This window comes from Pelodiscus sinensis, chromosome 1 (assembly GCF_049634645.1).
Source record: "Pelodiscus sinensis isolate JC-2024 chromosome 1, ASM4963464v1, whole genome shotgun sequence".
NCBI classification, from domain to species: Eukaryota; Metazoa; Chordata; order Testudines; family Trionychidae; genus Pelodiscus; species Pelodiscus sinensis.
The window spans coordinates 326018991-326032338 of NC_134711.1; the positions used below are offsets into that span (position 1 = coordinate 326018991).

Sequence of the window (13348 nt, forward strand, 5' to 3'; positions counted from 1 at the left end):
AATCAGTTGGGGGCCGTACACAAGTGAGAAGCGGAAAAAAACCCTTGCTGCGGCCCCAGGCTGAGAAGGAGAAAGACATGCCACACATTCCCCTCGCACACTTTGCCTATAGGGCCCAGCCTAGTAGATTTTGTGTACTCCAACCCCTGCGGGAGCAGCAGTGTGGGGAGGGAGGGCTGGAGCGCCAGCGTGGGTTCCCCAATGCGGGGGGCCCTGAGCTTTGGAAGCTGGATCCAGACAAGCCAAGGACTGCATCCAGACTGATGTTCCTCACCCCTGCTAAACATACTATACCAAACTATACACATGATGGGATCTAAATTAGCTATTCCCACCCAAGAAAGAGATCTTGGAGGCATTGTGAATAGATCTCTGAAACATCCAGTCTGTGTGCAGCAGCAGTCAAAAACATTAACAGAATATTAGGAACATTGGGAGAGAGATAAGAGAGCAAATGTTGTAATTCCACCATATAAATCCCTGGTGTGCCAGCACCTTGAATACTGCATGCAGTTCTAACCACCACTATCTCAAAAAAGACTCATTAGAACTGGAAAAGGGCAACAACAATGATCAGGGATATGGAACAGCGTCCATATGAGGAGAGATGACAGACTCTGGGACTTTTCAGCTTGGAAAAGAGACGACTAAGGAGGGAATGGGAGAGGCCTACAACATCTTGATTTGTGTGGAGAAAAAGTATCAGGCGCTGTTGTTTAGTCCTTAACTTAAAAACAAGGCATCATCAAATGACTTGAATAGGCAGCAGGTTTAAAACAAACAAAAGGAAGAACTCCTTCACACAATGCCCAGTCAGTCTGTGCAATGCATTGCCTGGGGATGTTGTGAAGGCCAAAACCATAACTGTGTTCCAGAAAGATCTAGATTAGTTCATGCAGGATAGGCCCATCGGGGTAATTAGCTGAGGTGGTCAGGGATGCTTCCCCATACTCTTCCCAAACTGGGGGTGTGTGAAGAAATTCCGGGGGGGGGGGGGGGGGGGGGGGAAGAGGTGACCCAGACCATCCCCCTCCCCCTCCCCCTCCCCCTAAGTTTTGCTGCTATTTTTGTATTTTGTTCCTAGTCAGTTCCTTTTTTTGTTGTTGTGGTTGTTGTTATTCAACAAGTTTTGCTGCTATGGGGGGACGGGACGGGAGGGTTTCCAAAAATCAAAAAGGGGGTGTGATGTTAAAAAGTTTGGGAACCACTGTCCTGTGCCCTTGTTCGTGAGAAACGGAGAGAACAGCAGGGGATGAGTCACTCTTTTACCTGTTCTGTTCATTCCCCCTGAAGCATTGGCCGCTGTCAGCAGACAGGATGCTTGGTTACATGGACCATTTGTCTAACCCAGTATTGCCATTCATTAAGTTCCTACGCCCTGGTTTTGGGTGGGGCCCTTAGATACTCTAGTAATACAAATAATAAGAGCTGAGGGATCTCACGCTGCTCAGCAGAAACACTTGCTGCTGAATTAGGAGTGGGGCTAGCAGACTGAAAGGTCCAAGATTATTCTTGCTAACAAGGGGCTTGTAGGCAGGGTGGGGAGAGGGTGTTGTAAATGGTAATAATCATAGAATCATAGGACTGGAAGGGACCTCGAGAGGTCATCGAGTCCAGCCCCCTGCCCTCAAGGCAGGATCAAGCTCCGTCTACACCATCCCTGACAGATGTCTATCTAACCTGTTCTTAAATATCTCCAGAGAGGGAGATTCCACCACCTCCCTTGGCAATTTATTCCAATATTTGACCACCCTGACAGTTAGGAATTTTTTCCTAATGTCCAATCTAAACCTCCCCTGCTGCACTTTAAGCCCATTACTCCTTGTCCTGTCCTCAGAAACCAAGAGGAACAAATTTTCTCCTTCCTCCTTGTGACACCCTTTTAGATATTTGAAAGCCGCTATCATGTCCCCCCTTAATCTTCTTTTTTCCAAACTAAACAAGCCCAGTTCATGAAGCCTGGCTTCATAGGTCATGTTCTCTAAACCTTTAATCATTCTTGTCGCTCTTCTCTGTACCCTTTCCAATTTCTCCACATCTTTCTTGAAATGTGGCGCCCAGAACTGGACACAGTACTCCAGCTGAGGCCTAACTAGTGCAGAGTAGAGCGGCAGAATGACTTCACGAGTTTTGCTTACAACACACCTGTTAATACAACCTAGAATCATATTTGCTTTTTTTGCAACAGCATCACACTGTTGACTCATATTCAACTTGTGGTCCACTATGACCCCTAGATCCCTTTCTGCCATGCTCCTTCCTAGACAGTCGCTTCCCATCTTGTATGTATGGAACTGATTGTTCCTTCCTAAGTGGAGCACTTTGCATTTCTCTCTATTAAACCTCATCCTGTTTACCTCCGACCATTTCTCTAACTTGCTAAGGTCATTCTGAATTATGTCCCTATCCTCCAAAGAAGTCGCAACCCCACCCAGTTTGGTATCATCTGCAAACTTAATAAGCGTACTCTCTATCCCAATATCTACATCATTGATGAAGATATTGAACAGTATGGGTCCCAAAACAGACCCTTGAGGAACTCCACTTGTTATCCCTTTCCAGCAGGATTTAGAACCGTTAACAACCACTCTTCTGCAGCAATGCTTGTTTTACTCCAGAGCCAAGTTGTGCTGACCTGATCAGCTTTCTCCCATCTGGGAGATCTCTCCTGTGTTGGCTGTGCAAAGGATAAGGTGCCAGTTGCCATCTGTATGGATCTGAGGGAGCAGCTGGTGGATCTGATCGATAATGTGGTCAAACAGATGTGGGTGGAGCTGAGGGAAAAATTCCTTTGAGTTCCAGAAACAATGAGGAGTCCTGTGGCTCTTTAGGGTACGTCTAGACTACCGGCTTTTGTCGACAGAAGTTTTGTTGACAGATACTGTCGACAAAGCTTCTGTTGACAAAGAGCGTCTAGACTACATCCAGTTCTGTCGACAAAGCAAAGGACAGTGTAGATGCAATAACGCCTTCTGTCGACAGAACTCTGTCAACAAAAGGCATTATTCCTCGTAGAATGAGGTTTACAGCCATTGACAAAACTGCCGAGTTCTGTCAATGTTATGTCGACAGAACTCAGCGACCGTGTAGACGCAGGTATAGTTTTGTCGACAAAAGTCCACGTTTGTCGACAAAACCCTGTAGTCTAGACACACCCTTAGAGATTAACAGATTTAGTAGGGCATAAGCTTTTGTGTGTGAAACTCACTTCATCAGGTGAATTGGAGTGGAAGTTACAGAAATACGGGTGTATATATAAGGAAGAAGTTGCTTGTGTGAACTGAAAGAAAATGGTATTTGTCTCTTACTGACTCTTGTGCTAATGCCCACCTGATTGTCAAGGAAGCTGTTTTTCAGTATCCGGCCTTCTTCAAAGGCTGAATTTTGAGTTCTCTAAGGGTCTTCCACTTGCCTTGGTACCGGAGAGGACAGTGCCTTGGTCCTGTTCGTTGCATTTCTCCTCCTTGAGCTCGGGATCACGTATTCTTCTGCCATTGTCATTTCCAGATTGAAATGTGACAGTTTGCTCTTTCTGTCCTGAAGGTTAGCGATAAACAATGCCACCATGATGGGAACTGTGCTGAAAATGACTGATCGGAGCCACAGGCAGAAGCTGCAGCTGAAAGCCCTGGACACCGTGTTGTTCGGACCTCCTCTCTGTGAGTAATGCTGCAGAGCTGGCTCATTAGAGAAGGGTGGAAGGAATCTGCTCATGCCAGAGACAGCATCCAGGATGAACCTAGTATAGCTGAAAACAAACTGTTCTCTACCAAAAGTCACTTAGGTAACTTGCTTATAGCTTGATTGAAATGGAAGCAGAATCGAGCTGCCAGCATATTAGCTGTGGAGGTATGGCCCTGAAGACTCCAGGTCCCAGTATGCGATCCTGCATGTTGATCAAATTGGACACTGGCTGTAATGGAAATGAAGCCATGGATGCTGGACCTGCAGTCTCTGTGGGCAGCACCTCTTATTCAGTGCAACAGGAGTTGAGATCACATTGCAGAATTCTCAGGTCTGCATCTGAGAGCTGCATCTCTGGGTAAATCTCTTATTTTCTCTGTTTTGGAATGGAGCTGCCACGTATCCTTGCATGACTGATTGTGTTGTCATGGGGCGGGGGTCGGCAAAGCAGCCTGATTCTGGATGAGGCCAACAGCAGTGCAGACTAGTTGAGAAGACATTTTAGACTAAATGAAACCTAGGAACTGAGTTCTTGTGAAGCGATACCAACTATTGGTGTGTGGGGATCTGGACCTGTATTCCAAACCTCAGCCATGGTGGCTGTTTTGCAGTCATTTTGAATGAATACGTGTAGAGCAAATCTGGTTGATGTGCATTGTACTTGTTAAATCTTCCTCTTCACCTTTCTTCCATTTTGTTTTCCTTTTTGTATTTATTTTCCCTTTCTCACTATTTATTTTATTTACTTCTGGGTAGCACTGTAGTACATCTGCCCTGCAATTCAATGCTTCCGCTGGCCTGTGGTGGCTGACTTGGGCTCCAGGGGCTCAGGCTATGGGGCTGTAGAATTGCAGAAATGTTCAGGCTTTGGGTTGGACCCTGCGTTCCGGGACCACCACCCACCCACTTGTGGAGTCCCAGAGCTCAGGCTCTAGCCTGGACCTGAACATGTAGCTGGCACAGGCGAACCATGGGTGTTTAGTTGCCCTATAGACATATCCCTAAAGGAGACCCCATGGTGACTAGATTCCATTTTGCATGGCGCTGTACAAACCCAAAATAAGAGTGTTTTCTCTTTTATTCGTCTTCTCCCTTTCATTACATACCTATCTATTGCTCTGTGCTGCTTACATTAGCCCTGTTTCTTTTTAACCCATTACATGCTGGTTGTCTTCCTCATGTACCCTTTTGTACGTTCCAGTGAGAAGTTAGAGCTTGATGGTCCAGTCTTACTTCCCAGTGTAAGCTTTGTCTCTGCCCTCTCTTTGTGGGGTCCATGACCCTTGGCCCTCTTGGCATGAGGTAAAGCCTCACTCTCTGAGACCAAACGATAACATCAGAGTGCTAATGTGTAGAGCCCTGCTCAGATACAAAAGTGGGGAATCTGCATCCGTCAGGCTCAACTCATCATCCGATCTGCAATCCGTGATCTGGATTGTACTTGCCTCCGCACAGCAAACCGTTGGCAGTGGGGGAGGTAGCATAATGAATGAGAAGGGGGCAGGAAAGAGGCAGGCAGCGTGAAAGCAGGGACTAGGAGTAAGGGGCAGCGGGGACTTGGGGTTCCACAAGTCAGTGCTCACCAGGCAGAGTGGTAGGGGGCCTGAGCAGGGCCCACACTTAGGCCTTCCTGCAGGAAGGTTTAGGACAGAGCTTGTTGCGTTCTTTCCCTGCATGCAGGGGCCTGCAACTGGCACCCGTGCTCCCCATCTGCAGCCTGGCATCCCTGCCAGAAAGGGAAGGAGAGCCGTTCACAGCTATCGGCTTCACTATCTGCGGGTAGGCAGGGCTCTACCAATGCAGCCAGCCTTCTCTTTTCAATCCGTCTGTGACAGGTCTTCAGTGAGAGTTGCTGTAGTACAGGGGTGGGGAATCTTTTTTGGGTCGGGGCCACTGACCCACAGAAAAATCAGTCAAGGGCCACACAAGTGCAAAAAGAAAAAAAAAACTAACCAGACCTCATTGACATGGCCACCCGAACTGAGGAGGAGGAGACAGTTCCCACATTCCCCTCACGCAGCAGAGCCACGGGGGAAGGGGGAGAGCCAGTGTGTGCTACAGAGCTGTGAAGGAATGGCGGAGGGCTGGCACGCCAGCGCGGACTCCCCAGTGCTGTGAGGGGAGTCCTATGTCTTGGGGGCTAGATTCAGGAAAGCCAGGGGGCAGATGCCTTAGGTTCCACACCCCTGCCATAGTGCAAGCCCTGCCTGCCCAGAAATCGGCTAACTTGAGGTTTGCTACCTAAAGTGACCATGTTTCCCTGCTGGAGGAGGTTTAAACTGACCGGTTCAAACAGATAATTTGAGCTGATATGTCTCTCTTGTACAATTAGCAGAATAGCGAGTTCTGCTCCCAAAATCTAAAAATTCGTATTTTGAGTAAATTCTGCTTTCTTTATTTCTACTGAGTTTATATCCTAAGGTTGAAATGTTTGAGAGTGGTCCATGGCTTTGCAGACTAATGGTTAGAGCAGAGGACTGGACACAGGGAGTCCTCCAGTTGAATTTCCAGAGACAAGAGACAAGAATTTAAGATCTGTGCTTGAACATGTTAATCTCTGTCTCTCTTTCCCTGTCTCTGAATTGGAGATAACTGACAACATTTGAGTGTTATGAGAATGCACTTAAAAACACCTTCCATCACACAAAGTGATTGGTACATTATTCTTCTCTGTTAATGCAACCATTAGCATTACCTCATTTGTGATACTCCATTCTGCTACAGCAGCCATACTAGCATTATAATGCTGAGCCCTTTTGTCGCTCAGACTGCTGTACAAACATCACTGAATGCGATGATTGCAGTATTTGAACAGCCTGAGGTCAGCATGTCTCTGTACAGAACTTATGGTGTGGGTTTGTCACAAGCGGAATGGATGGATGCAATACCTGGGAAATGATTAACAGCTGATATAACGGATAAAACCTGGTTAACTAATGGACTGTTCCAGGTTGATTTTCTATAGGGCACTGGTTATCTGGAATCAATCCCCGAAGAATTGCAAAGTGGCAGGGTTTGAACAGACATCCATGACTAGCTATGTTTCAGGAAGTGCTTGGCCACTACAATTGTGAAGTGGGGTTTACCCGCAGCTAGATTTAGTGAATTCAGATGAATTACTATTATGCGCCAAGTTTCCTTTGAGTTGGTCAGAAAAATGTGGCCTCCCTGGACAGCTACATCCCCCTGGCTGTGTGAAACTGCTAACCAATAGGACGAGGCTCGTGGGCGCAGGAGGCAGCTCTCGCCCAGGAGTTGGAACAAGCTGATGGAACTTGCTGCCAGAAGAGTGAAGGATGAGTAATCTGACCCCATTCTGGGCTCCATGCAAAACCCACCTCTTTGTTCAGGCTGGCGTGCTTTGGCAGCCTCACTTTCATTCTTTTGGATGACGAAAAACTAGTGTTTGCTCCTATGTGGCAGGAAGGAGAAGGGAAACACTCACTGAAGACATTCTCGACATTGTAGTTGCTTGGGACCATGCCAGAATTTAGGAGGACTGGAAAAGCTACAGTCTGGATTAGAAAAGCTTGATGTCCCAGAAGGCCAAATCCATCAAAATAGTAGATAATGCCACGGTCGTGGAGTGGGGATTTCAACCAGGATGGTACAGTGTTTGCTCATTAAGGCAGAACATACTGGGCTGGACTTTTCCAGTCTTGGATGCCAGAAGTTTTTCTTAGGGCTAGTCTGCCCTGATGCGCCTGTGCCTCTGTAGCACGTCAGCTGGTGTGCTGTGCTGAAAGGAGAGTGCTCTCCCATTGGCACGGTTACAGCACCTCAATGAGAGACAGAAGCTATGCTGGTGGGAGAGCCTCTGCCATCGACATAGCAGCGTGGATGCCACTTTACTTCGACGTAACTTGCATGGCTTTGAAGGGAGGGGAACTTTTTCACATCCTGTAGTGACATAAGTTACATTAACTTAAGCAGTAGTGCAGACAAGCCCTAAGTCACGAGAGGTGATTGTACTGCTCTGCTTGGCTCTGGTTAGGCCTCCCCTGGGGTACTGTATCCAGTTTTGGTCACCAGTCTATGCCAAGGGTGTAGATAAACTGGAAAGGATCCAGAGGTGAGTGACAAAGATGATCCAAGGGATGGAATGTAGCCCTCTGAGCAAAGGCCGAAGGGACGGGGTACATTTAGTTTGGGAAAGAGGCGCTTATAGGGGGGACATGATAGCAGTCTTTTTGAAAGGTTGCCATAAACAATGGAGGAAGGTTCTCTCTTTCTCCTGAGAATGGGGCAAGAGGCAATGGGTTCACACTACAGCAGAGCAGATTTAGAATAAATCTGAGGGAAAACTTCCTAACTGTAAGAACAGTAGGACAAAGGAACAGGCCTTGGGAGGTAGTGGGATTTTCTTCTCTGGAGATTTTCAAAAGAAGGCCAGGTAGCCAGCTGTCTTGAATGGTTTGACACACCAGATGCTGCATCTTGGCAGGGGGTTAGACTAGCTGACCCTGCTGGTTCTTTCTAACCCTGTGATTCTAATGAAACGATGAAATCAGAGGCTCCAGCAAACACCTGGTCACCTGTGGCTTGTCCTGCATGGTTACCACTGGCAGATCCTTGGGATTTTATGACGACTGAACTCGACATGCTGTATGTGTAGCCTTTTATTTAAAGTGAACTGAGTAATGTTATAGCACAGCACCATGGATTCTGCTCCACTGGAGAAACTAGCCAGTGGGAGCTACTGGGAGCGGGGGCAGCATGAGGAGCCTGTCTCCCCTCTCTCCAGGCTCTCAAGAGTTCAGAAACACACACATGGTCCTGCAGCTGGCTTCACTGAGTGCCGAGTGGGGGCAGGATAGGCAGGGAGCCAACTAAGTCTCTCGCAGGCTGGATCCGGCCTGCAGATCATCTTTTGCTCAGCCCTGGGTTAGGGCATGTTAGAAAAATGTGATTACGGGAAACCCTCGCCATTCACAGTGGATGAGTTCCTGGCACCACCCCAAATGGCAAAATGTGCAAGTACTGGGAGCTGCAGCTCTTGAAATCGCTGTGGGGCCAGAAGCCACAGGGAACTCACCGTGGCTCTCAGCTGCCACCACCTCACCCTCCAGGCCAGGCCAGGAGACCCCCATGAATATCTGGAACTGTGAATAGCGATTCCGCAAATCACCAGGCTTTCCTGCAGCAAGCATCTTATCTTATAAGGAAAAATGTACTGTTCGTTTTCCACAGTATCACCCATTGGTGCATCTTTTCCCATAATCTTGTGACCTAGTCATTCTTTGGGCACTTACTTGTATCAAGCATTTCTTAAGCATTTGTCCTAGTGTGGCTAAGCTAAAATCATATAGATCTCAGCCTAGTACATAATTATCACTTCGAATTACTGATCAGTCTTTATCCTCTGTAATTCTACAATTTAACTCTGTTTGTATACAGTGACTATATATGATACAACATGTCTGTTAATCATAACATCCCCATTGTCCCTGTTGCAGAAGCATGGTCCGTACTTAATTGAAGTGTTGAAAAATGAGGAAGAGGAATGTACCATAAAGTAGCCCAAATGTGGCAAACCCCTTTGGGGTTTACATGGATGCAGTTGGTTTAAGGATCAGTTTGGCTGCAGGTTCTCATAGCCTGTGTATGAAGCAGATACTATACCAGAAAGAATAATTTTTGGAGTGCTCAACAGAGTATGGTGTGATCTGCTTGCTTGGTCTCATATCCAATGTGACATAGAGAAGACAATTTGTTGATGAATTTATAAAATACTTCACCTTGTTTCTTGACGAGTTATTGTGAAGGGAACAGAACATTGTCAGAGAGCTGTGATCACCTCGTGAGCTATCTGGTACGCTGCATCTTTCTTCCCTAAGGATCTAAAAACATTTCTCACACTTGGGAGTCACTCCAGCTGCTGTTGAGGTGGATAACTACAGTGGCTGAAGACCTCATTTTCTTTAGTGACCTCTGTGTCTTGCCTGCTGAATATGGTCTCTGATCCAGAGGCTTTCTAGGTGGTAAAGGTTTCCATATGTAAGTGAAGTTCTATTGGGAATTCAGGGCTACCTAGTGAAGATTTTAGCTAGGACACCAGTATTAACATTTGCTCTTGTGAGAAAAGCCATAAGGTTTTCAGTCCCCACAAGCAGTTAAACTGGATGCAGGTGGTGTCCTACAATGATTTGCCCGTTGTACCGCATGATGCCATAGGTCAGAACTAGGGAGGTTAGTAAATGTTTATTTTTGTAAACATGTAACTGCTGAATTTTTCAGCACTTACATGTTTACATGCAGGGGGGCCAGTGGGAGCCAGTGCTTGAAAGCCGGTTTTCTCTGTGTACTGCCTGTCCCTTCACCCTTTGTGCTGCTGCCTCTTTCACAGGCAGCTCTGCGGGAACTGGTGCTCAGGTGGAGCTGGCTTTTAAGCTCCCACCTTTCCCTTCTCCCCCCACTCCTGAGTTGCTGCCTCTGTGGGAGGCAGGAGGGGTGAGGGTAGGCAGCTCCACAGAAGCCAGTTTCTGCGGGCAGCTGGCTTGATAGCGGGCTTCCTGTGGTGTACCTGTCAGAGGCAGCAGTGCAGGTGGGAGAGAGGCAGGCTGCTCCGTGGGAGCTGCTGCTTGGGAGGAGCCGACTTTTAAGCTGGCTTCCCCCGAGCGCTGGCTCCCACTTGCCACCCCGCACTGCTGCCTCCCCGGGGAGAGAGCAGATGGCTCTGCAGGACGGGCACCAGCTCCTGCCTCTTCTCCCCCCACTTGCTGCCTCTGATGCAGCAGTATTTGCATGTAGTTAGGATTAACGGGTAAGCCCAAGCTTGTTGATTAATCATGTAAATGACTACACGCTAACATCCCTAGTCAGACCTGACTTGAGAGAAGAGTGCAACCTACTGAATCACCAGCCCTAGGTTTTCTTTGGAAGTTGCCCATCCAAGTACAATTAAGCCTGACCGTGCAAAGCTTGTGAAATCTTAAGATATTTATTTGAATAAAAGTTTCTCTGGGTCATTTGCTAGGGCAGATTGGGATCTTGGGTCATTCAGGTCACACTGATTCAAAAATACGTAAGCTCTACTAGGTCGCCAGGTAAGCCTCACAGCCGCCTGCCATGCCAATTCTTATGCTACCTTGGTGATCTGCTAGGGCTGGCAGAGCAGATGCCACAGGAGAGAAGTCATTTCTGAGAGTGCTCAGCTTCCAGACCGGCAGCAGTGACAGCATCTGAGATAGGACATACGGGACGAGGCAAAGGTCACAGCCCGAGACCTCGTGATAACGTTCTGTTATTGGGATTTGTTTCCTCTTACAGCAGATTATTAATGGAGATACAGCACTTTAGATGGCTGTGCACCAGGATGACAGTGGTCTGTTGTTCTGTTGCTGCTCTCAGCACCCAGGGACTCTCCTAGGGGATGAATAATTCCCAGAAGGTGGCCATCACCATTCCAAATCAAGCCTAAATTGAATAACTGGCTGAACAGAAAGGCAATTGCCTGTGCCAGTGAAAATAGCAGCGTATCCATAAAAGGGCAGGTTTTTAAACAGAATATTGCACGCCAGAATGTTTGTTAGTTTCAGAGCGGCCTGATATTTTTTCTTTATATTAAATATTTATTCCATAAGTCTGCGAGTTTGCGGGGTCGCCATGTTAGTCTGTGACTTTGAAAACGAGTCTTTCTGGCACCATATAGACCAACCAACCAACCAACCCGCTTCACACACACACACACACCTCACTTCTTCATTTTGCCCACGAAAGCCCATGAGTGAGAGAGTGTGTGTGTTTGTGTATCTACACACACACACACACACACACACAATTTGTTAGTCTCTCTTAGGTGTGTTTGTGTATCTACACACACACACACACACACACACACACACACACACACACACACACACACACACACAATTTGTTAGTCTCTCTTAGGTGCCACAGGATGACTGTTTTTTATTCCATTAGTGTTGTCTATCTGGGGCTGGACCAAATCTAGATTTCCTTTGATATAAATTTCAACGCACCTATCTTTTCCTGTAATAATTAAAGTATATATGACAAGTAGTTTGATGGCTAGTGGGCAATTATTTGCCTAAAGCAATACAATTTATTAACCAAATAACAAATTATCGCTCCCAGATGTGCCGTCCACTTTAAATATTTACACTCAAGTGAGTAGTGTTTAGATTACCTGCACCTACACTGAACAGCAGTGCTGAGCTGAGCCCCATTGATAATCCTATAAATGACTCCTTAGCTTACAGATCCATTAGCTTTATTATATTATTCTGTCAGAGTTCATGACAGCAACTGCAACTTGAAGTGCCTTTGCAGAAACAGTAACTATGAAAGTAACAGTAACCAAGGGAGAGGTAAAATAGTAAGGTCTGTGTTATGATGCCCTATTCTCACATGCACGGGTTGGTATGTTATAATTTTAGCCTGTGGAGGAAATGAATAAGAGAGGTCATGGTAGAGGTATGTATCTAGAATGTTGGGTCGCAGAGAGAAGATGAATTGGGTTGCTCCTGTTACATGCACTCATAATATCAGTCTCTCTTCAGGTTTTATACTGCCACCCAATATGGTAATAACCCTGTATCTTCCACAGAAGTAGCAGAGTCCCTAATGGACTTTATGGATTCTCACACACATCTTTTCTGGGGTAAAACTCTGATTGGGATTCTTTTAAAAAAATACTAATTTTTTCTCTCTTGAGAGAGAGGGGAGTTGGTGAGCATAGTGAGCAGGAGCCCCAGTCCCCCCCCCCCTTTTTTTAAATGTTTGATTTGTTTCTGAGATTTGTGGTAGTGTTTTTGCTTGGTTGAAGGTGGGGGGCTTCAGTTGTTCGGGTTTTTGATTAATAGGGGTGTCAGTATTTTCAGTGTCTATTTACAAGAAGGAAGGTGAAAAATATTCTTCCTTATCCTCTGAGGATAGGACAAGAAGCAGTGGGCTTAAATTGCACCAAGGGAGGTTTAGATTAGACAGTAGGGGTGAGTCTAGACTGCACCATTATTTTGAGATAACTAGCGTTATTTTGAAATAACAATGCGAGCATCTACACAGCCATTCCATTATTTCAAAATAACGGACGGCTTATTCCGAAATCTGTAAACCTCATTCTACGAGGAATAATGTCTATTCCAAAATAAGGCGTGTGTAGACGCTCCACTGCTGCTATTTCAAAATAGCCCCTCACCAGGGCCATTCTAAGTTATTCCTCCCCAGTGCTTCCTGGGGCTCTCAATCGAGATAGCACGTCTACATTAGGGAAGCCTGCCTTGGACTAATTTTGAGGATACTGCACCACCTGAACTGGTCTGGTGTAGCAGTTCCTATGTTCCTGTGAGTAGAGCCCTGCAAATCCACAGGTATTCTCTTTTTAGCGCTCTGTCATGCAGCAGAGGGGATAGCCTGTTGGGCATTCTGGGAGTCGTAGTTCCCAGCTAGCTTGGACAGAGGAGGTAAACTCCACACGCGGGCCCAGTACACATATGGACCCAGGATTGTAAGCTTGCTACCCAGAATGGTGAAGAGATATGGAAGGGAAGGGAAGGGAAGGGAAGGGAAGCAGGTCTCTGGGTAGAAGTGGACAGTGTTTGGGGGTTTGTCAGAGTCCTGTGTCACTGCTGCATGGTGATGAATCCGTGGGTATCTGCAGCTATTTTTTGCGGATTATTGTGGCTCGGATGCGGATACACAT

The 13348-nt window shown here is 46.7% G+C and overlaps 1 protein-coding gene across 7 annotated transcripts in view; it reads left to right on the plus strand.

Moving 5' to 3' along the window:
* Positions 1-13348, plus strand: part of STIM1 (stromal interaction molecule 1) — a 187900-nt gene that overhangs the window by 112604 nt on the left and 61948 nt on the right. For all 7 annotated transcript variants that reach the window (XM_075919691.1, XM_075919693.1, XM_075919692.1 and 4 more), the window contains one exon: positions 3544-3659. In XM_075919691.1, coding sequence (XP_075775806.1) covers positions 3544-3659 — 116 coding nt within the window. The remainder of the gene's footprint in view (positions 1-3543; positions 3660-13348) is intronic.